Source organism: Chiloscyllium plagiosum, chromosome 25 (assembly GCF_004010195.1).
Source record: "Chiloscyllium plagiosum isolate BGI_BamShark_2017 chromosome 25, ASM401019v2, whole genome shotgun sequence".
Taxonomy (NCBI): Eukaryota; Metazoa; Chordata; class Chondrichthyes; order Orectolobiformes; family Hemiscylliidae; genus Chiloscyllium; species Chiloscyllium plagiosum.
Window position 1 is genome coordinate 16,376,936 of NC_057734.1, and position 23,359 is coordinate 16,400,294.

Below are 23,359 nucleotides of genomic sequence, written 5' to 3' on the forward strand. Positions count from 1 at the left end.
CAGAAGCCGGGAAAGTAGAGTTCATGTCAACCATGACAAGCTTCAAATCTCTTTCATTTGGTTTAGTGTTTTTCGTACTCTTGATGTCAATTCAATTTTGACTTCTAACATTCTAGATGTATAGCCTGAAAAAATTAGTTTTCATCAAGCTCTTATCTAAATGCACTTAGAAGATATGCTTATGATTCTATAGACGATTAGGTGAAAAAGTGCAGAAACTGATTCTTCAGTTAATAACATTCCAAAGAGTTCTGACTTTTGTTTTCAGGTGGAAAGGAAGTTGAGCAGAGTGATGCCAGTATACAGACAGAGATGCAAATACCACAGCTTGATTCAGGTATTATTTTTCTTTAAATTGTAATATATTTGATATTGATCTTGTGAAACAACTAGTTGGACGACAGAAAAAGAACAAAGAAAGGGGCTTTTTGAGTTGTTCTTGTAGAGAATTGGCATGGACATGAAAACTTGAAAGGCTTCCTTCGTTATTCCATGGTGTTCTAATCCTGGCCCATCTAGGATAGCTTAATATAGTAGTTTGTTACTATTGATATTTTCATAATAAATATAGCTTAAATGTTCTTTTCTAAATATTATTACTACTGCAGATTAAAATTACTCTTTAAAATTGAAATTGAGTCCCACAATTTATTTCAAACATATATGAATAGTATGGAAAGACAAGGCAGCATCCTTGATATTGTACTGATGCAGTTTACTATTCTGATTCAGCAGAGATGTTCACACTACTGCCTGAAAATTTAGAGTCCCTTTACTTAACAGTCCTTGTTACGTGCTTCACCACAAATTTCAACCTGAAGCCATCAGACAAATTCTATATTAATGACATTCTGACAATTCTGATTCAAATACTATAATAAAATCACACTGTATACTTAAATGCCAAAAATCATGATGGTGATTAATTTTATGTAAAACTTTATAAACCCATTTATATTTCATCTTTGATGAACCTATAGCACTTTACTTTAAACTCTAGGAATTCACCACCTGGTCAGAATTGGTAGAAGGCTGCTCTTTCTGCTGTGGTTATCTTCTTGAAGCTTGTGGCTCATTACTTTTGAGTGCTTGAACCTGTGAAAGCCTAGCCACAGATTGCTACACCTTAACTGCTGCACATGCAGCCTAGTTTAGTTAATCAACTGTCACCATAGTGAGTGCTGGCTAAAGTAGTCTGTGAATGTGCAGATGTGTTGACATTCAAGGACAATTCAATACATCTTACTCCTATTAACATATTGCCACTCCTGTTAGTATTTTTACTGACCCACTGGACCAGAGCCTATGGAAGCTGCAAAGCCTTCAAAAATAATGGACTGTGTCATTTTCCCAACAATAGATATTAGGCTAATTGGTCTATAGTTTCCTATATCTGTGTCTTTCTCGAACAGGGGTGTCACATTAGCAGTTTTTCAATTGCTAGAGCCTCCCAGAATCCAATGATTTATGGAACATTTTGACCAGTGCCTCCACTATCTTTGCAGCCACTTCCTTTAAACCATTGGATGGAGGCCATGAGGTCCTGGTAACATGATATTTCTCATGGTACAGACTGTTACAAGATTTTTCTACCATTAACATTTTGCTTATCTGTTACCTTTGAGGTGTTTATAGTATCCCCCACCATGAAGACCTATACAAAATATTGATTTAAGTTATCTGCCATTTCCTTATTTCTTGTTATCAATATCCATTTATGTTCACCAAGAGTCCAACACCTACAACTTCTTGCTGTACATTTTTATATTTCTTGCCAATTTATTTTGATAATTATTTTTCTCCCTCTGTATTAGCCTTTTAGTTACTTGCAGCTGGTTCCTAAAAAAATTCCAATCCTCGAGCCGACCATTGGTTTTCTCTGCTCTGTTGGCCTTAGCTTTAGATCAGATCCTCTGCTTAACCATTCTTGTTAACCACCGGATGATACACCTTTCTCATTGAGTGCCTTTTCTAACCAGAATAAATTTATGTTGATTATTATGAAATATCTGCTTAAGTGTCTGCCATTTCCAAACCACTGACTTGCCTCTTAGTCTATTATCGCAGCCTGCTCAAGACAACTCTGTCTTCTTTCCTCCATAATTTCCCTTATTTAAAGACCCAAGTTACTCTCATTCCAGTTTGAAATTCTACTATGTTGTGACCAATAACTTCTACAGGATTGTTAACTATGAGATCTCTTACTAATCCTATCTCACTATACATTATTAGGTCTAAAAATAGTCTGTCCCAGGGTAGGTTTATGCAACAAGTTGCTATAAGAGGCAGTCCCTGATTCACTCAAAAAAAATTGTCTTCCACATTATCCTTGCTCTCTGATTTGTCCAGTCAATATGCAGATAAAAATCACCCATGACAATTGTTGTGCCCTTCTTACATGCCTCTATTATTTGTTGGATTATACTTTGTCCTGCAGTAAGGCAACTCTCTAGGACCTATAGATGATTTCCATTCATGAGTTCTTTCCTTGCCATTTTATGCCAGTTTCCTCCCAATCTGATTTTGTATCATGATCTATTCCCATGTCACTACTCCACACCATACTGATACCATCCATTATTAACAAAGCTCACCCACTTCTTTTCCTTTTTGTCTATTATTCGTGAATATTGAGTTCCCTTGAAAACTGAATTCCCAGTCTTTGTCAATCCTTTAATAATGTCTCAATATTAGCTATTAAATCATATTTATTTCTATTTGTACCATAAATTCATCTATCTTGTTATAAATGCTAGATGCATTCAGATAAAGAATCTTATTGTTTGACATTTTACCTTTATTTTCCCTCTATTTATAATTTCTGCTGCACTCTGTGTATATTTTCTACCCCTTCCTATTACCCTTGATCATCTTGATTTTTTTAAACTACCCTTCAATTGAACCCTACTCCAGTTCACTAATTAGTTGAAAGCCCTATCTACAACCCTAGTTAGATGACCCAATTGAATTCTTTCTTGTGGCACCAGTGCCTCATGAATCAGAACCCATTTCTCCCACACCTATTTTTAATTTGTTTCATAGCTGAGGAGGGAACGTCACAGAAGAAACCTGTTCCAGATTCAGCATGTATCTACACTCACAATCCAGCAGAATCTAGGAGGAAACTGATTAATTTCTTTTATTTCCCTCCCAATGCTGACCATAAAGTTATTTACAGTTCAAAAAGAGCCTATTTGCCATTGTGCCTGCACTGCATTTCTATAAGCATTTACTGCTACCGTCAATGCCTACTTTTCATGATTTGCACTCTATCTCCTAGCATCATGCAAGGAATTAACCTCCTCTGCTACCAAGTCTTCATTGCTGTCATTGCTTCCTTCAGAACTAATTTGTTCAAGCAATCTCATTACTATCCCTCCTTCCCCTGATTATTGCTATGAGTGATATTGGTAGCACTGATGTTAATAGGTATGCAGTTCGTTTTGAGACGCTTAGCTTTGCAAGTCATGTGAAAGGCCTTTGTTCTGTTTCCTTTTGGTTGTGGTTATACTTTGTTCAACTAAAAGAAAGAAATAATGCTTTTCTTTTCATTTGGAGTGCAGGAATGACTTGGAGTTTTCTTGACTGTGACATTCAGAGAACACACTACCCATTAACACACATACTTCAAGATTGAAACAGGTTTTAACTCAAATTCTTCAAAGGTTCTTCATATTCTTGAAAGGAAAAATCATAAAAATGTTTCTCGCCAGATTGCTGTATTTCTTTCATTATGTTCACACTATATGATAACTCACAGTTCAGTTTGTAGTGCATCTCTCCTTTGGAAGTCCTTTCCTTTGAAGCTTCCTTGACATCCATCAGGTTTAAGATTCCAAAGTCTACCTTAAGCCTGAGGTCAATCCATATATGACTGAATTACATTGCTCAGGATTAGCATTCCCCATCTTTTTGCTTGGCTCTATGTCCTTTTTATTAAAAAGAACAATCATGTGATGTAATTAAAAGCTCAATATGACCATAGGTGATCTGGGATTATACTCTCTGGTCATGACACTAGCCTTGTAGGATTTCCTTTGTATCTTCCATAATACCTCCTTTCTGCCGCTGAAAACATGTAATTGAAGAAATTATTTAGTTTGATTTGATTTATCATTATCACGTGTACCTAGGTACATTTAGAAAGTTTGTTTTGCGTGCAGTACAGGCAGACCATACCATACCAAGTACATTGGGTAATAGATCAGAGCAAGGATTACAACGTTATGCCTGCAGAGAAGGTACACAAAGAGCAAGATCAACAATAAATTTATAATTTTGGAGGTCCATTCAGAAGGCTAATAGTAGTGGGGAAGAAGCTGTTCTTAAATGTGTTGGTACATGTTTAAGCTTTTGTACCTTTTGCCCAATGGAAGAGGTTGGAGGAGAGTATTTGAGGGGTCTTTGATTATGTCGGTTGCCCTCCTGAGGCATTAAGAAGTATAGATAGAGTAAATGGATGGAAGGTTGGCATGCATGATGGACTGGGCTGTGTTCACAACTCTCTGTTTCTTACAGTACTAGCCAGACCACTTGGCATGCCAAGCAAGAATGCTTTCTGAGGTGCATCTGTAAAAATTGGTAAGAGTCTTTATGGGCATGCCAAATTTCATTAGGCTCCTGAGGCAGTAGAGGCATTGTTGTATTTCTTGGCATCACATCAATGTGAGTGGACCATGACAGACTGTTGGTGATCATCAGTCCTAGGATGTTGATGCTCTCAACGATATCCACTTCAACACCATAGATGTAGACAGGGCGTGCCCTCCATCTTGCTTTCTAAAGTTAATGGCTAGCTCTTTCAGCTTCACTTAATTGGACCTGATAACATTTCAAGATAGAATCGCATTAAAAGCAAATGTTTCATGTGTCTCTTAATTTCAGATGAACAAACTTTTCAGCAGCAGCAGCATGAACCGGGACTGGAAAACAACCTACAAATGGATCTTTGCAATTTGTCCAATACTGAATCTGGTATTATTATCTAGATTACTAAAAAAAAATGTATAATATTTAGTGTCAGTGTGATTGTAAAATATGAATAAGCTTTTAATATCATTGATTAATTAGCCCATTGCCTGAGCTAATCAAACTCCAAAACTTACTATGTTAATCATGGAAATAATGAATCGGCTTCAGAACTCCTAAAAGATTTTAGACTGGAATTGTTTTAATTTCTCTTCCTATATTTTATTTTCTAGATCTAAAGTACTTTGATATCCTTCCCATTTTTAATGAATGCAGTATTATGGTTGTACCTATTAGCGAAGGTGCAAACTTGACCTACTCTTGGGAAATTTTTAATTTCTCTTCCTATATTTTATTTTCTAGATCTAAAGTACTTTGATATCCTTCCCATTTTTAATGAATGCAGTATTGGCAGCAGCTGTTTGTTCAATTATTATTCCTACCTCACAGATCATCACATCTCCCACCTTTGAGCTTCTGGATAATTATCCCCATCCATTCCCTGACACCATGATCTCATCTCGTACCCTAAATTATGTATGGTATTTATTATTTAACTAGTATCTATATTTCTCTTCATCTATAGTTGGATATAATATCCCCATAATAACACTTTTGATTTAATCTGAAAATCTGTTTAATGCTGACATAATTAATTATTATTCTTAACTAGTAAAAAAGACTTGCAATACTATAGCACCTTTCATGATCACAAGCTTTCTTAAAGCTCTTTACAACCAATGCTGTACATTTGAGTGCAGTCCTTATCGTAACATAAAAATTAAATTGAGGGTCAACAATTGATTAACAGTACCAGGAACAATACTCCATCCAAGTGAACATCTCTTTATCAGATATTGGGTAAACGTGTCAGCCGGGGGCCACATCTGTGTATGACAATTGTGTGCGGATCTTGCATAAACACTATGAACAAGACATTATAGTAGGCATAAATTTTGGTACAATTAAACATATCATCTTTATTATGACAATTATACCACCTTAATAGCGCAATACATGCAATCACAAAATTAAATGTACCCTCATTTTCCCATACCCTCTTGTCCTAATCTGAATAATGCAGTTGGGTACCTCTCCCCCGCAACTCTTCAAAGTCTGTTGTCACTTTTTTTTCACACTCCACAGATGCAGCCTGATCTGCTGAGTGCTTCCAAAATTTCAGTTTGCATTTCGGATCACTATCATCAGCAATATTTTGCTTCAGTCTTGTCAAAAAAAATTCATTTTACTATTTTTTTACAATATGGTGTTACAAGAGTCAGCCAGGAAAAATCAATTTAGAAATCACAAAGAACAGTTAGGAATCTACAAGAGCAAGGGGATGTGATGGATGACAATTATAGGAAAGGGGAGAAGTTGCAGATACAATCACATAGATGGCTTAACTCCAGAAAAGGTAAGAGAGGTAAGCAGGTAATGCAGGAATCTTCTGTGGCAATCCCCATTTCAAACAAGTGTGCTGTTTTGGGAAAAAAAAGGGATTTTGGATTATCAGGGGAATGTAGCATGAACAGCCAAGTTTCTGGTATTGAGACTGGCTCTATTGCAATGAGGGGTACGTTGGGTTCCAAGAGATCGATTGTGTTAGGGGACTCTCTAGTCCGGGGTACAGACAGACATTTCTGTGGCCAGCAGCAAAAAATCAGAATGGTGTGTTGCCTCCCTTCTGCCAGGATCAAGGATGTCTCAGAGACTATGCAAGGGGGAGAGGGGCCAGCAGGAGGTCATTGTACACATTGGAACCAATGTATAGGAAGGGAAAAGGTTGAGATTTTGAAGGGAGATTACAGAGAGTTAGGCAGAAATTTAAAAAAGAATGTCCTTGAGAGTAGTAATGTCTGGATTACTCCCAGAGCTAGTGAGGGCAGGAATAGGAGGATAGAACAGATGAAAGCATGCCTGAGGAACTGGTGTATGGGAGAAGGATTCACATTTTTGGATCATTGGAGACTCTTTTAGTTTAGAAGTGACCTGTACAAGAAGGACGGATTGCACCTAAATTGGAAGGGGACTAATATACTGGCAGGGAGATTTGCTGGGGAGGATTTAAACTAGTAAGGTGGGGGGGAGATAATGAGGAAAGAGATCAATCTGAGACTGGTACAATTGAAACAGAAGCAAGTCAAACAGTCAGAGCAGGCAGGGACAAAGCAGAGAACAAGGGAGGACTGATAAATTAAACTGCATTTATTTCAATGCAAGGGGCCTAACAGGGAAGGCAGATTAATGTTTCAGGATACAAATGGTACAGGAAGGACAGAAAGGGAGGCAAGAGAGGAGGGGGAGTGGCGTTTTTGATAAGGGAAAGCATTACAGCTGTACTAAGGGAGGATTTTCCCACAAATACATCCAGGGAAGTTATTTGGGTGGAACTGAGAAATAAGAAAGGGACGATCACCTTATTGGGATTGTATTGTAGACTCCTTAATAGTCAGAGAGAAATTGAGAAACAAATTTGTAAGGAGATCTTAGCTGTAAGAATAGTAGGGTGGTTATGGTAGTGGATTTTAACTTTCCAAACATAGACTGGGACTGCCATTGTGTTAAGGTATTGATGGAGAGGAATTTGTTAAGTGTTTACAAGAAAAATTTCTGATTCAGAATATGGTTGTACCTATTAGCGAAGGTGCAAACTTGACCTACTCTTGGGAAATAAGGCAAGGCAGGTGACTGAGGTGTCAGTGGGGGAGCACTTTGGGGCCAGCAACCGTAATTCTATTAGTTTTAAAATAGTGATGGAAAAGGATAGACCAATCTAAAAGTTGAAGTTCTAACCTGAGTAAAGGCCAATTTTGACTGTACTAAGCAAGAATTTTCAAAAGCTGATTCACAGGAAAAAGGAAGCCTTCAGAAATGAGATAATGAGAGTCTAGAGATAGTATATTCTTGTTAGGATGAAAGGAAAGGCTGGTAAGTATAGGGAATGCTGGATGATTAGAGAAATTGAGGGTTTGGCTAAGAAAAAGAAGGAAGCATATGTCAGGTATAGACAGGATAGATCGAGTGAATCCTCAGAAGAGTATAAAGGAAGTAGGGGTATACATAAGAAGGAAATCTGGGGGGGCAAAAGGGACATGAGATAGCTTTGGCAAATAGGGTTAAGGAGAATCCAGAGGGTTTTTACAAATACATTAAGGACAAAAGGGCAACTATGGAGAGAAAAGGGCCTCTCAAAGATCAGCAAGGCAGCCTTCATGTGGAGCCGCAGGAGATGGGGAGATACTAAATGAGTATTTTCCACTAAATGAGTGGAAAAGGACATGGAAGACATAGATTGTAGGGAAATATATGGTGACATCTGGAAAAATGTCCATATTACAGAGGAGGAAGTGCTGGATGTCTTGAAACGCATACATTTGGGTAAATCCCCAGGACCTGATCAGGTGTACCCTAGAATTCTGTGGGAAGCTAGGAAAGTGATTGCTGGGCCTCTTACTGAGGTATTTGTATCATCGATAGTCACAGGTGAGATGCCAGAAGACTGGAGGTTGACTAACGTGGTGCCACTGTTTAAGAAAGGTGGTAAGGATAAGTCAGGAAGGTATAGACCAGTGAGCCTGATGTTGGTGGTGGGCAAGTTGTTGGAGGGAATCCTGAGGGACAAGATGTACATGCATTTGGAAAGACAGGGACGGATTAAGAATAGTCAACGTGACTTTGTGCGTGGGAAATCATGTCTCACAAACTTGATTGAGTTTTTTGAGGAAGTAAGAAAGGAGTTTGATGAGGGTAGAGTGGTAGACGTGATCTATATTGACTTCAGGAAGGTGTTCGACAAGGTTCCCCATGGGAGACGAGTTAGCAAGGTTAGATCTCATGGAATACAGGGAGAATTAGCCATTTGGATACAGAACTGGCTCAAAGAGAGAAGATAGAGGGTGGTGGTGGAGGGTTATTTTTCAGACTGGAGGCCTGTGACCGGTGGAGTGCCACAAGGATCGGTGCTGGATCCACTACTTTTTGTCATTTATATAAATGATTTAGATGTAAGCATAAGAGGTATAATTAGTAAGTTTGCAGATGACACCAAAATTGGAGGTTTAGTGGACAGCGAAGGTTACCTCAGATTACAACGGGATCTCGATCAGATGTGCCAATTGGCTGAGAAGAGGCAGGTAGTGTTTAATTTAGATAAATGCAAGGTGCTGCATTTTGGGAAAGCAAATTTTAGCAGGACTTTTACACTTAAAGTAAGGTCCTAGGGAGTGTTGCTGAACAAAGAGACCTTGGAGAGCAGGTTCATAGCTCCTTTAAAGTGGAGTCACAGGTAGATAGGATAGTGAAGAAAGCATTTGGTGTGCCTTGGTCAGAATATTGAGTCTCGGAGTTGGGAGATCATGTTGCGGCTGTACAGGACATTGGTTAGGCCACTGTTGGAATATTGCATGCAATTCTGGTCTCCTTCCTATCGGAAAGATGTTGTGAAACTTGAAAGGGTTCAGAAAAGATTTACTAGGATGTTGCCAGTGTTGGAGGATTTGAGCTACAGGGAGTGGTTGAATAGGGTAGGGATGTTTTCCCTGGAGCATCGGAGGCTGAGGGGTGACCTTATGGAGATTTATAAAATCATGAGGGACATGGATAGGATAAATAGACAAAGTCTTTTTCCTGGGGTGGGAAAGTCCAGAACTAGAGAGCATAGGTTTAGGGTGAGAGGGGAAAGATATAAAAGAGACCTAAGGGGTAACCTTTTCACACAGAGGGTGGTACATGTACAGAATGAGCTGCCAGAGGAAGTGGTGGAGGCTCATACAGTTGCGACATTTAAAAGGATTTGTATATGAATAGGAAGAGTTTGGTGGAATATGGGCCGAGTGCTGGTAGGTGGGACTAGATTGGGTTGGGATATCTGGTCGGCATGGATGAGTGGACCGAACAGTCTGTTTCCATGCTATACATCTCTATGACTCTATGACTGTAAAATGTGGAGTGGCTAAAATGCATGTCAGAGGCATCTTGTGGAGAGCACTGTGATCTGTCTTCACCCGTACCTCTCATTTCTGGAGCTGATATCCTCACAGCATAATTTAAAGCAATGCCAGCTGGTGTATTTGCAAATTGTCAGGGACCATGTTCATAATCTTAAATTATTTTAAAATACAAAACCGTCACCTAAATTTATAGAGGTGTTTTATATAACATTCATTGTCTTTATTTTAAAAATTTAAACCTTTATTGCATATGTGGCAAAAACAGAAAATGCTTTTTAAGTTCTTATTTTTGGAAGTCATTAGCTAAAACATCCATCTCAGAATGTTTAATCGCATTGTTTAAATCTAAAATTACTAAATCTACCCTTGACTTGCTCTGCTCTAAGGAGAAAAAAAGTTTTCCTCATCTCCCCAATAATCTGAAGTTACCATGTCCCTCGTATCATCATAAAGGTGATTATAGGAATTTATAATGCAAAATATTGTCAGATTATACTCATAAATGTAAATTTTTTTCACATAGATTCCCATTCTCATGAGTAAATGTATTTTTCAGTGTATTGAAATTCATTATATTTCTGTCTATCTGCCCAACGCACATCTGAAATTCTGAATTCAAGTCTTGGATTGTCAGCACCAATCATACCAACCTTCAATAAAAATCAACCTTTTCACTCAGGGAATGAGAAAAATTGGAAATTAAAATCATATAAGAGTTGATTCTTCATAAATAATATAAATATATAATTATAAAATAAATTGAAGTTTTGAAATTGCAATGTATATAATCATAAAACCTAAGGGCAAATCAAACAATAGTCATTTATCACATGCTTATTGTAGGTTCATCGATTGTGATGTGTTATTCTTGTGCTGTTCTGTGCACACTCACCCGTTAACATAGCAACCACACTCCCCAAAAAAATGTCTGTCAAGTTGGCCAACTCCAACTGATCTTGAAGTACTTCCCTGAAAGCTCTCCAGAATCTGCATTTTAACTGAATAAATTGCAATGCCATTGGCCAGGTGTCTGAAGCATAAACATAGAAACACTCAACACAGAGAGTCTTCACCAACAGACAACTGTTCTTTCTCTACGACAATGATGAACAGGATTAGAAGCTCTAGAATGTCGTCTGTAGATCATAAGCCAAGTCTGTTGTACAATATTTTAATTTTATGTCCAGTGTTGATCCCATTTCTAAATACCATACAAGCAAAATGTACTAGGAATATCCAGGAGTCAAAGTGCAAGCCTTTGATGAGCTGGCTCGTTAATATTGGCAAGATTGTACCTGGATAGAACTGACAGTGTCAAGCATTTGCACATAGGAACAGTTGTTGAACTGTAATTATGCAACCCTGAGCGGTCCACATCCAACTTCTACTGGCACGGTGGCTCAGTGGTTAGCACTGCTGCTTCACAGCACCAGAGTCCCAGGTTCGATTCCAGCCTCGGGTGACTGTCTGTGTGGAGATTGTACATTTTCCCTGTGTCTGCGTGGGTTTCTTCCCACAGTCCAAAAATGTGCAGGTCAGGTAGATTGGCCGTGCTAAATTGCCCATAGTGTTAGGTGCATTAGTCCGAGGGAAATGGGTCTGGATGGGTTACTCTTCAGAGGGTTGGTGTGGACTTGTTGGGCCTAAGGGCCTGCTTCCACACTGTAGGTAATCTAATAGTACCTTTCCTGGACACGGAAAGGATTGACAGATTGATAGCTCTTTCTCGATTCTGTGGGTGGTGATGCATGGCCGTTCTTAGTTGGTGGAGCGATTTGTCTGGTTAATTCCAATAACGAATGAGACTCCCACATGCTAAATAGTTACGTGACCCCGGGGACCCCGAGCAACCACCAGTTGCTTTTCTCTGATGAGATCAGCACCTATGGTCTGGTAAGACTACGGTGATACAACACACACAAAGAGTGCTGTTTTGATGGCACAATGGTTCTGATTGGCCAACGTATTCCCATGAAGAAAGCAACGGGGACATTTAGATTCCCAGCTCCTAGGTAACAAAAAAAGGGAGGAAGTCTGAAGATATTTTTTTTATTTGCAGAAGAGAGATCTCTGCACATAGGCATATGCCAGTTCAAGCAAGGCGAAGTGAACCATGTTACAAAATACATAGATTATTTTAAATTGGTTGTTGGAGCAGCTATTATCATACTTGGGATTGTTCAGCAAGCATTGCCCTCATACATATACAGTGCAATTGCAATGTCAGTACATAGATAGCATGTCCAATCACTTCGCAGATCAAATTAAACAGTATGTTTCTTTGGTTGTTAGTAAAGGGCAGTGTGATGAATGTACTTAATGAAGTAAACTTAAAACAAAACACTGGATGTTACAGAATTCCCCTTTTGCAGCACTGGCTCATTAAAGAAAGGAGAATTCTATGAAGAATAAGGCAATAAGACCCACATGTACTGCATAGATTACACCAAATGGACCTCAGAGGTATCGAAGCAACAGTCAATTTTGTCCATGCAGTCTCTAATTAAAATGTCACACATTTTGTCCGCTCTTGAAAAAATCTGCAGTTATTTTACCTTCACTAGGTTGTTAACTGGCTCAGGACAAGACTTTTATTACAATCTTTCTATCCATGTCTTCCTCAGAGGGCTGTCGAAATTCAGTCATTGTGTATGTTCATTCTTCGATGTTAAAGACAACAAGAAATATGGGAATAAAGGTGTTTTTTTTGACTGGCACAGACTTGATGGGGTGTAGGACTTTAACCTGTTGCTATGGACCAGATTAAACCTCTTTCACATATATCAAGGAGGTAGCCTAGACCCAAACCTTTATCTTATTTAAAGGCAAGTACAAATGCTGTCCTGTAGTTGTAATTTGATTGGTTACACGACTTGGCTTTAAGCAAATTACACTTTATTCTTACTCTACAGTTAAAATACAAACAAAGAAAGAGGAATTGGTATAACTTATACTCTAATGGAAATCTTAACAGAATAACAGATTATTTAAGTACTAAACAGCAACTATTCTAACACAGTGACATGACATAAACACACACATGGTGGCAAAGATTATTCCAGTAAAATAAATTGTCTCACATGCAATCTTTCTCCAGTCCAGGAGGAAAGAACACCAAGAGAAAATACTGATAGAGAAAGAGCGAATTCCAGCTTTTTGCTCTGGCTGAGAGAAATGTAACAGCTTCCACACTCAACTTCAAAACCCCAACAACTACTGAAAGCTAAACAAAAATTCTGGTTCTGTAGAAGCCTGACTCCACCATTCATGCTGCTTCTATTGTTCCAACTTTTGGAAAAAAAACCAAAACCTCAAAAGCTGTTTACTTTATTGGTTTAGAGGAGAGAGGTCATCACCAAAGGCTCAAAAAAACTAGGACAAAATACACATCTTAAAGCCATATTGTCATAACATTGTACTGTAGACCTCAATGACTCTAATATGGTAAAATGCTGTTGAGGTGGAACACCTAGTTGAATGTGAAATAAGCTTGAAGGACTAAAGGTCTACTCATATTCCTATCTTTTATGCTCTCACCTGAGGAGGAATTCCTCCCTTAGAGCAATGCTGACCAATCTGATCAGCTGGCATGTCTGTAGTTGCAGCAGCATCATATTTAAGCAATGCCCAATGCTGGGAATGCAACCAGAACAGGAAGAATAGAAAGCTATGGAAGCTGGGCTACATTAAGTCGAAGGATTGACTGGCAGGCTGCAGCAAACGAGTAAGGAAGATGTGAGGCTGACTTTGAGAGGGCTGGGATGAGGATTAAAAAAAGGCTTTGACCTTTGTTTGGGGAGAGGGAGTTTGCCTCCAGTGGGCACAAGGGAACCCCAAATAAGATCATCCTACTTGCCCAATACTATCCCTCACACAGTAAAATGCTCTAGACTACTATCTTGGCAGGGACTTAACCTCTACCCCTGCAATTAATTGACCGCTTAAGAGCCTCAGCAGGCCAAAGAGGCCACCCAATGTGTTGATTGACATCTCCCTCTATAAAATTGGAGAAAGGTCAAATATGTGTGGGAAGGCATCAGATATGTCATACACAATGTTTTACGAGCCCCCTCTTCAGATAAACAGGCAAAGGATCATAAAAATTAAACTTAACATCTCAGCTCTATTGATAGTTCAGCCTGGGTGCTGGTATACCATGAATCCAAGGTAACTCTCAACACCATCATTTGCATGTTTCACAATCTGAAGAGATGCAGGTATGCATGTGGTAGAGGATCATTGGAGACATGTGGCTGCCCTCTTCCAGATAGGAAAGTGAAGTCTGTCCACTTAGCTTTAATATTTTTCCAGGCTCAATGATGCAAAACTGCAACTTTCTTTCAATTCCCAGTAACTTTCAATGTTGCTTATATCCCATTCCATGTCTTGAGTTGTGCCTGCAATATGTGACAAGTTCCATGATAATCTCCTTGATGAAGCAAAGCTGCCTCAGCTACAAAGATTACTCCTGAGTGAAGCTGATGTCAGAGATATATTCCTTAAGTAAATGCTGAGAATATGGACTTCTACAAAATAGCCTCTTTCTCTTCACTCTAACGGCCATAATTCCTGCTTTAGTGACTTCCTTACAGCTTCCACTAATTCTCCAACCCCAAAGCATCTAGAAATCACGCAGAAGTCAAGCAGAACCTGAACCTTAACAATTCAACTGTTAAGTTCTGCACAATGCTATTAAATGGCATTGTTGAGGGTTCTTCCTGCTGATGAGTTAATTTCTGGGCTACAGGTTTATGAAATGTTGAATGACTGAATTCGGTTCAGTTAAAAGCTTTAAAAAAAGTCTTCAAAACTTGTAGGATCCTAATTTGAATAAATTATTCTGTAAGGCAAATGTTTGGAATATTTGCTTCTACTAGCACATCTATCTTATCGAAATGTTGGGCATTGCCCTTCTGGACGTGAGCTTTCTGTCCACCTTAGTGAGAGCTTAGTTGACTATTTGGCATCTAAAAAAATGGATTCACATGGCTGAACCTATGGCCGTATAGCAAAATGGGTTTAGCACTTTTCAAAAAATATTTGGTTTCTCTAAATTTAACTGTAAATTGTCTTTTGGAGAGAGTATACGTTTAGATATCAAATTTACCCTAATGTATCTACTTCTTGCAGGTGTTGCTGATGTAATCTTCTTTGAAAAGGAGCAATGCCCATGTAAAATGCCAAAGATTAACAAGGTAACCTAGTTTAGTTGGTTTTTGAATCTTATTTTAAGATTACATAACTCTGATCCAGTGGTATTGTTAATTTTGGAATTCTTTCAAAATTTGCTTTTTTCTTCAGGACAAAATAAAATGGACTATAATTACTCCAAGTATTTCAGGAAGTGGAAACAGGATATTTAGGTAAATCATGAAAGTAGAATTTAATCTTTCCTTGACAGTTCTTTGGCAAATTGCACCATTCTGATGCAAAGCATCACAAGAATTCATATAGCATCCATATTGTACTGAACTATCACAAGGTGGCACAGGCTTGTAATCAGACAAATGAATTAAATCCAAGACAAAGGAATAGACATTAAGAAAGGTGACTAAAAACTTGTCAAAGAGGTAAACTTTAAAGACTGCCTGATTTTATCATCCAGCATTGTATCATCAACAAATTTTGATACATTACTAGTTATCTCTTCATTTCAGTTATCAGTGAAGATGGTTGATAGCTGAGGATTAATCCTATTGCAATCTATGGTGCCCAAAACTGCGCACAATACTTCAAATGTATTCTGACCAAAGTCTTATAGGGCCTCAGAAGTATATCCCTGCTTTTATATTCAAGTCCTCTCAATTCAAATGTCATCATTGTATTTGCCTTCCTAACTACTGACTCAACCTGCAAGTTTACCTTGAGAGAATCCTGAACTAGAACTCTCAAGTCTCTTTGCACTTCAGACTTCTGAATTTTCTCCCCATTTAGAAAATAGTCTATGCTTCTACCTACCAAAATGCAGGACCTCAGACTTTCCCATGTTGTACTCATCTGCCACTTCTTTGCCCACTCTCCAAACCTGTCCAAATGCTTCTGCAGCCACCCCACCTCCTCGATGCTACCTGTCCCTCTACCTATTTTTGCATCATCTGCAAACTTAGCCAGAATGTCCTCAGTGCCTTAATCTAGATCTTTAAATGTATAAAGTGAAAATGTTCCTTTGATTCTTTCTCCATCTTTAAATTTCATTCAAGAGATTGTCAGCCGTGGAATTAGAGAAAGGTGTCTGATGTCCTGCTGCCCTCATCACAATGTTAATAGCTTGCACTTAAATTATGAAAGAGAAAGAATTTTGACTTGCAGAATACTGCAAAATGGTGCTGCAAGATACCTTGCTCCTGCAAGGTCAGGCCAAATATCTTCAACTGAGTGAAGTTTAACAGCAACTAATCCCTAGAAAGCAACTGCTGCATTCAGGAAAACGAGAATATTGGTCGGCAAAGAAAATGCATAGTTCACTTTGGGAGAATATTAAAATATACTAATCATAGGGATGATACAGCACACTGAGCCCATCATTCCTATGGCAGCTCTTTAAAAGAGCTTTTAGACTGACTGCTTTAAATTGCTTTTCGTGTCTTGCATTATTGTATGGCATTGGCTGTACAACACCCTTGGAAGTTCTTATCCCACGAAAAACTCTTTACAATTGCAATTTTCTATAAAAGGTCAAGGTGTGACATTAGATTCCCTGCTTATCCTATTGCATTAGGCAGGCAGAGCAAAGATCAGCACTCCTATCAACAGCATGAAAGCCCAGCAACAAAGGCTAGACTTAGATCATAGATCATAGAACATTTCAGCGCAGTACAGGCCATTCGGCCCTTGATGTTGCACTGACCTGTGAAACAAATCTGAACCCGATCGAACCTACACTATTCCATTTTCATTACTTCACCCCAAGATCCTAATACTCAGCATTCCATTATTAACAAAACTCATTTTTTTAATCAATGTAGTATTTATTCCTTTGAGTTTGAACCTGATGTGAGACAATATATAATTATATATCTTGCACTACCCAAACTAATTATTTAAATCGAGGGTAAATCATGGGTAGGGGAGTGGGTCTGGGTGGGTTACTCTTCAGAGAGTCAGTGTGGAGTTGTTGGGGCGTACGGCCTGTTTCCATACTATAGGGAATCTAATCTAATCCATTCGGCATACCCTGCCAACTTGAAAATGCATATTTGACCACCACATTTTGCTTCCTGTCTGTTTACCAATCTGCTATTCATGCTGCTATATTATCCTCAAACTTATGAGCCTTTAACCAGTCAATTATATTTGTTCGTGACACCTTGACAAATACCTTTTGGATATCCAGGTATGCTACATCTACTAGTTCCCTTTTATCTCCCCTTCTAGTTACATCCTCAAAAACTCAAATAAATTTGTCAAACATGATTTCCATTTTATAGAAATATGATAATTGTTCTAACCATGCTGTGCTTTTCCAAGTGTATTGTTAAAACTTTTTTAATAATAGGTTCCAAATTTTCCTAATGACTGATATTTAGCTGACTGGCTTACAATTTTCTATTTTATCTCTTCTTATTTCATGAAAAACATTGTACATTTCTCAACTTCCAATCTGATAGAACTGTTCTCAAATCTAAGAAAGTTTGGAAAGTCATAGACAGTGCATTCACTCTCTCTGTAGCCATTTATTTTAGAACCCGAGAGTGCAGGGCATCATTTCCAGGAACGTATTTGATTTTATTGTCTTAGATGTTTCCTGTACCTTCTCTTTGCTAATATTAATCCTATAATTTTTTCAATCCATTAGCCCCAGGTTAACCTTTATTTCTAGTATGAGAAAATCTAAAAATGTACCTCATATGACCAAGGAGGTCTGAAGGCTTGTTTTACTGGTGGCTAGTTCCAGCTGCCTCAGGCCTGGTCATTGTTCAAATGGAGACCTGAGACAAGCATTAGATCCCTTCTTCAAATATGCTGTGTGATCAGAACGCTAACTATTTTCCTTCTTCATATGGTAGAAGTGCACTTCTAGGAATTGTACACTTGTTTCCACTCTGTCGTGTTAGTGCCTTAGTGGGCCAGTTATCACTTGAAAATGAAATGCTGCAAAAATAACTTTATAAGCCAAAGTGACAGTCAAATCTGTGCAAGGATTATATCATTTTATTTATGAATTTTTGATTGTGAACAAAAATGGGAAAATAACTTTAAAACAAAGGACTGATCAAGGAGTTGCAACATGTGTGAAACCAAGTCACTGAAACTCATTGTGTGTGGTTTTTACACTGCTGCAATATTCAAGCAATGAGAGAAAATGTTTGTCGATGGCATGGCACTGGGATATGTGTATGTGCAGAATACAATTTGGCCAGCCACAAGTAGCAAATTGGTCAAAAATGCACAAACCAGTGTTATGGACTAGACCAAACCCCTTCAAAATATTCAGAAGATAGTCTAGACCCTAACATTTTTTTATTTTGAAGGTGAAGGTGTTATGTGCCACATGCAATTCAATCGGTCAAACTACTGGATTGAAAGCAAAACACACTTTATTCATCCATTGTAGTTAAAATAAATCAAAAAAGAAGGGAATTGGAATAACGTAACTCTATTGAAAAAAAAGACAGAAAAATAGATGCAGTAACAATTACTAATTAATCATTCCAATTTAGTAACATCCCAAAAACATACCCTTGGCAGAAGGCAAATTCAGAAAACAGATTATCTGACATGCAACATGTATTGCAGGCAGAGAAACCCCAGCTTTTGGCTATAACTGAGAGAGGACAAGAATAGTGTTCACTCCTTCCAGGCCCTAATGGCAACTGCTGAATGCTAAAACTAAAAACCCTGGCTCTGTGGGAGGGAACTTGATCACACCCATTCAGGCTGCTTCTATTGTTTCACCAAACCAAGGCCTCACGCATGCCTTCCAGGTCAAGCAGCAATCTACCTGCACTTCACTCAATCTAGTCAACTGTATTCACTGCTCACAATGTGGTCTGCTCTATATTGGGCAGACAAAATGCAACCACTTAGCAGAACAACTGTCTGTAAAAATGATCCTGAACTTCCTGTTACCTTACTTCAAAACAACATCATGTTCCCTGGGCAACATCTCTGTCTCAGGCTTGCTGCACTGCTCCAGCAAAACTCAGTGTAAGCTGAAAGAACATTTCATTTTCCTTATGGGGGCCCTGCGACCTTCAGAACAGTATCAAAGGTCAATAATTTTAGTCTGAACACCCCTTCCCCCACACTCCATATTCTCATATTCAGCATATATACCAACCATTTCCTAGCTATGATTAGTTCTGAAGAAGGGTCACTGGACCTGAAACATTAATTCTACTTTCTCTCCACAGATACTGCCAGACCTGCTGAGTTTCCCAGCAATTTCTGTTTTTGTTCCGAAAATGTTATGGTTGGCTGATTGACTATCGGAATCAGCTATGCCTGGTGTGGTGGGGGGATTGCACATACACCCATTGATAGAATTTAATGACCGAAAACAGACTGAGTAACTTGAGCCTGTGCAATTAAGTGAGAATGCAAACTGAAGAATCTGTCTTTTCACTGTTTTAATAATGAAGTCAACTTTCCTGCCTTTCGGTCATATTAGTAAGAGTTACTTATGGGCCTCAACCCCATTCTGATTATTTCATCAGCAGGAGGGCCTGGGGCCATGTCACAGAAGAAGACTCCCAGATATGCCTGGGCTTGACTATGGTAAGACAACCTGTCCCTGTGCTCCACATCAACCAGCATCTCCCACTGTTGCCAGGCCTTCCTGATTGACCACAGTGTAAATGCCTCCATGGCTGCCTTTGTGTCTTGAGTCACAGCAATTGTCACCTATCCCAGTGATGCTGCTAGGACTGAACAACTGCCAGCTCTTTGATGGGCCAATATCTTATGAAGAGAAAATGAGGTCTGCAGATGCTGGAGATCAGAGATGGAAATGTGTTGCTGGAGAAGCGCAGCAGGTCAGGCAGCATCTTCAGGGCTAATGCCCGAAACGTCGATTCTCCTGTTCCCTAGATGCTGCCTGACCTGCTGCGCTTCTCCAGCAACACATTTCCATCAATATCTTATGAAGGCAAGATTTTACTGTTAGATTACCATCTAATTTTGCTCGGGCTCACAGAAATGGACACAGGAGATTTCCTAAAAGTTTCCTAGCCAATTCACAGACCTACAGTCACAGCCCACAAATTAAGCCATCAAGTACAGTATGCATCATGGCTTTTCTGCCAGCCAAAGATGTTGCTGCAGACACCATGAGCAAATACGCCCTTTCTCCTTTTCTCTCTTCCTGCTCCATATACATTTTGAAGTGGGATGCTGGTGGATCTCCACTCCCCCTTGCTTCAGCTTCATTTCTCTCTGCAGTGTAATGTTGTAAAGCGTATAGCAGATTACACATAATCCTTGAGTCCCTTGATGGGACATCTTATAACCTTGAAGGGCTACAATGGGTTACATTTCAAACAGATCAAGCAAATCAAGACTGGACATCCATGAGGTGCAATGGACCATCAACAGCAGCAGAGTTGTATTTAATTACAAACTGCAACCTCAACAGCTACTCTACCACTAATTACTCCAAGCCATTGGTCAACCCCAGTTAAATGAAAAGTGCTGGAGGGCAAGCCAGGAGCAGCACCAGCTATACCTAAAATTAAGGTGTCAAGCTGGTTAAGTAACAAAACAAGACTTCTTGCATGCCAAGCCATGTTAACAGTATCCAGTTGTGAATGGTAGTACACAATTAAACATCTCACAGGAGAAGGAGTATGCTGCACAAAAAAACTCATCTTCAATGATGGAAAGCCCAATACATCATTGCAGAAACAGCGCTAAAATATTTGCAAAGATATTCATCCATAAATATTAAGTGGACAAACCATCTTAGCCTCATCCTGTGACCCTAGCATCACTGGAATTCTGCCAATTTAATTCAATCCATATGATATCAAAAAATGATAAAACCACTGAACACTGCATAAATCTTCTGATCTCTGACAATATTCTAGCAATAGTACTGAAGATTTATGCTTCAAAAGTAGCTGTATCCCTTGAAAACTTATTACAATATAGGCATCTACTCTGCCAGTAGAAAATTGCACAGGTATCTGTAAAAAGCAGAACAAACCAATTCTAACAATTATCATCCCATCCCACTATTATCTGCAAAGTGATGGAAGATGTCATCAACAGCTTTATCAAGTGGCACTTACTTCATAATAAGCTGATCACAGATATTCATTTGGGTTCCCCCAGGCTCATTCTGTTCCAGACCTCATGACACCTTGGTCCTACTGGACAATAAGTTGAATTTGAGAGGAAATTGGAGTGATACCCTTTTTCATCAGAGCATCATTTGATGGAGTATGGCACCCTAACAAACCTGGAGTCAATAGGAAGCATGAGAAAAACACAGCAATGGTTGGAGTAATTCCTAGTGCAAAGGAAGATGGTTGTGGTTGTTGGAGATTAATCATCTTAGTTCCGGAACATGGCTGCAGGAGTTCCTCAGGGTAGTATCCTGGATGCAACTGTTTCATCAATGACATTCCCTTCATTATAAGCTTAGCGGTAAGATGATCGCTGATGATTGCACAATGTTCAACACCATTCTGGACTTCTCAGATCCTGGGAAGGATCTGCAGCAATTCTGGCTTTGGCTGCTCAGTGGCACGATACATTTGTAACACACAAGTACCAGACACAGCCATGTCCAACAAAATCACACACCATCCTGACTTGGAACTTAAATCACTGTTCCTTCATCGTTGCTGGATCAAAATCTTGGCATCAGCACTGTCGATGTACACAGTGCCAAGGTCAGAAATAAGGGGCCCCAGTGCTGCTCCTGATCCAGGCCACTGATCTGTCCCTATTCCTAACACAAACACAGCAAGTTCCCAAGAGAATCAGACCCCAGTTATTGTATATTGATGTACTCTCCTACCTTGGGTCTTACGTGTACCAACACCACATGGACTGCAATATTTCAAGAAGGCAACTCACCACCACCTTCTCAAGGGATTAGCAATGGGTAATAAATGATGGTGCAGCCTGCAACATTCACATTCAATGTATGAATAAAAATAAATTAATCTTGTAGTAATATAACTCCTGTTATATTTCTTCTCTAACTTGCTGGTGGTATTACTGACATGAAGTTGAGCCAGGTCTTCCGAGGATAGCCTTTGTCTTCTAGGATTCAGCTGCTGAGGCTGTGTAGTGTAGGGAAAATCTATGGGAGATGTAATTGCCATCATCTGAATTAATTATAGCAATTTCCTAAATATCTGTTACAGATATGCATCAAAATCTTCCAGTGGTTACAAACAAGCTCAGTATTAAGGGACTAGAATGCTTGTGACTCATGAACACTTCTAATTGGCCTGAGGGCACCTTTATTGTCACATGCATGTGGTCAATTGATCCCTGAACCAGTAGAATCCAATCACTGCACTGCACTAAAGTTTCATACATGGCAAAGTTGATACAAGTGGTTGTCTTGAAAAAGTAGGCATCAGAATACTGGATACACATCAACTGTGACATCTTGGAGCTGTCTCCACCAAATCCCTGGTTATATCAAGAGAAATATTTCAGGGCTATATGATCTTGATGGCCACTAACAATGCATGACCACCTGATCCCTTTGGAAGGAGAGCTTGTTCCAGAAGTCTACAGGCACATAAGCCTGAGCCTTTCCCAGACACAATTGCTCTGTTATGTTGGAGAGCTCAACCTCTGCCTGGAGAGGTCACGATAGGGGTATTGAATCCTTTGAGCTGTTTGATCTTCCCTTTAGTCCTGTGGAGCAGCATGTTGCTGCAATGAAGGCAGCTGCTTCTGCTGGTACTACTGTTGCTGTCGCTTTGCTTCTGTTGTGTTTGATCTTACTGTTCTTCCTTAGAGACACAGGCTACTGCAGCATAAGATTGCAGTGAAAGCTGACTGCAAAGAAATTACACAACAGGTGATGAAGGAGTGTCGCTCCGAAAGCTAGTGTGCTTCCAATTTAACCTGTTGGACTGTAACCTGGTGTTGTGTGATTTTTAACTTTGCAAAGAAATTAATTGGCTTGTGAGTAAGACCACATAGAACATAGAACATTACAGCGCAGTACAGGCCCTTCGGCCCTCGATGGTGCGCTGACCTGTCATACCAATCTGAAGCCCATCTAACCTACACTATTCCATGTACGTCCATATGCTTGTCCAATGACAACTTAAATGTACTTAAAGTTGGCAAATCTACCACCGTTGCAGGCAAAGCATTCCATACCCTTACTACTCTCTGAGTAAAGAAACTACCTCTGACCTCTGTCCTATATCTATCACACCTCAATTTAAAGCTATGTCCCCTCGTGCTCACTGTCACCATTCTTGGAAAAAGGCTCTCCCTGTCCACCCTATCTAACCCTCTGATTA

General features: G+C 39.2%; 1 protein-coding gene across 1 annotated transcript in view; it reads left to right on the forward strand.

Moving 5' to 3' along the window:
- LOC122562603 overlaps positions 1-23,359 on the forward strand; it is a 242,224-nt gene that overhangs the window by 192,763 nt on the left and 26,102 nt on the right. The window contains exons 20-23 of the mRNA XM_043715583.1: positions 269-337; positions 4,885-4,974; positions 15,051-15,115; positions 15,222-15,283. Of these exons, the coding sequence (XP_043571518.1) occupies positions 269-337; positions 4,885-4,974; positions 15,051-15,115; positions 15,222-15,283 (286 nt within the window). The remainder of the gene's footprint in view (positions 1-268; positions 338-4,884; positions 4,975-15,050; positions 15,116-15,221; positions 15,284-23,359) is intronic.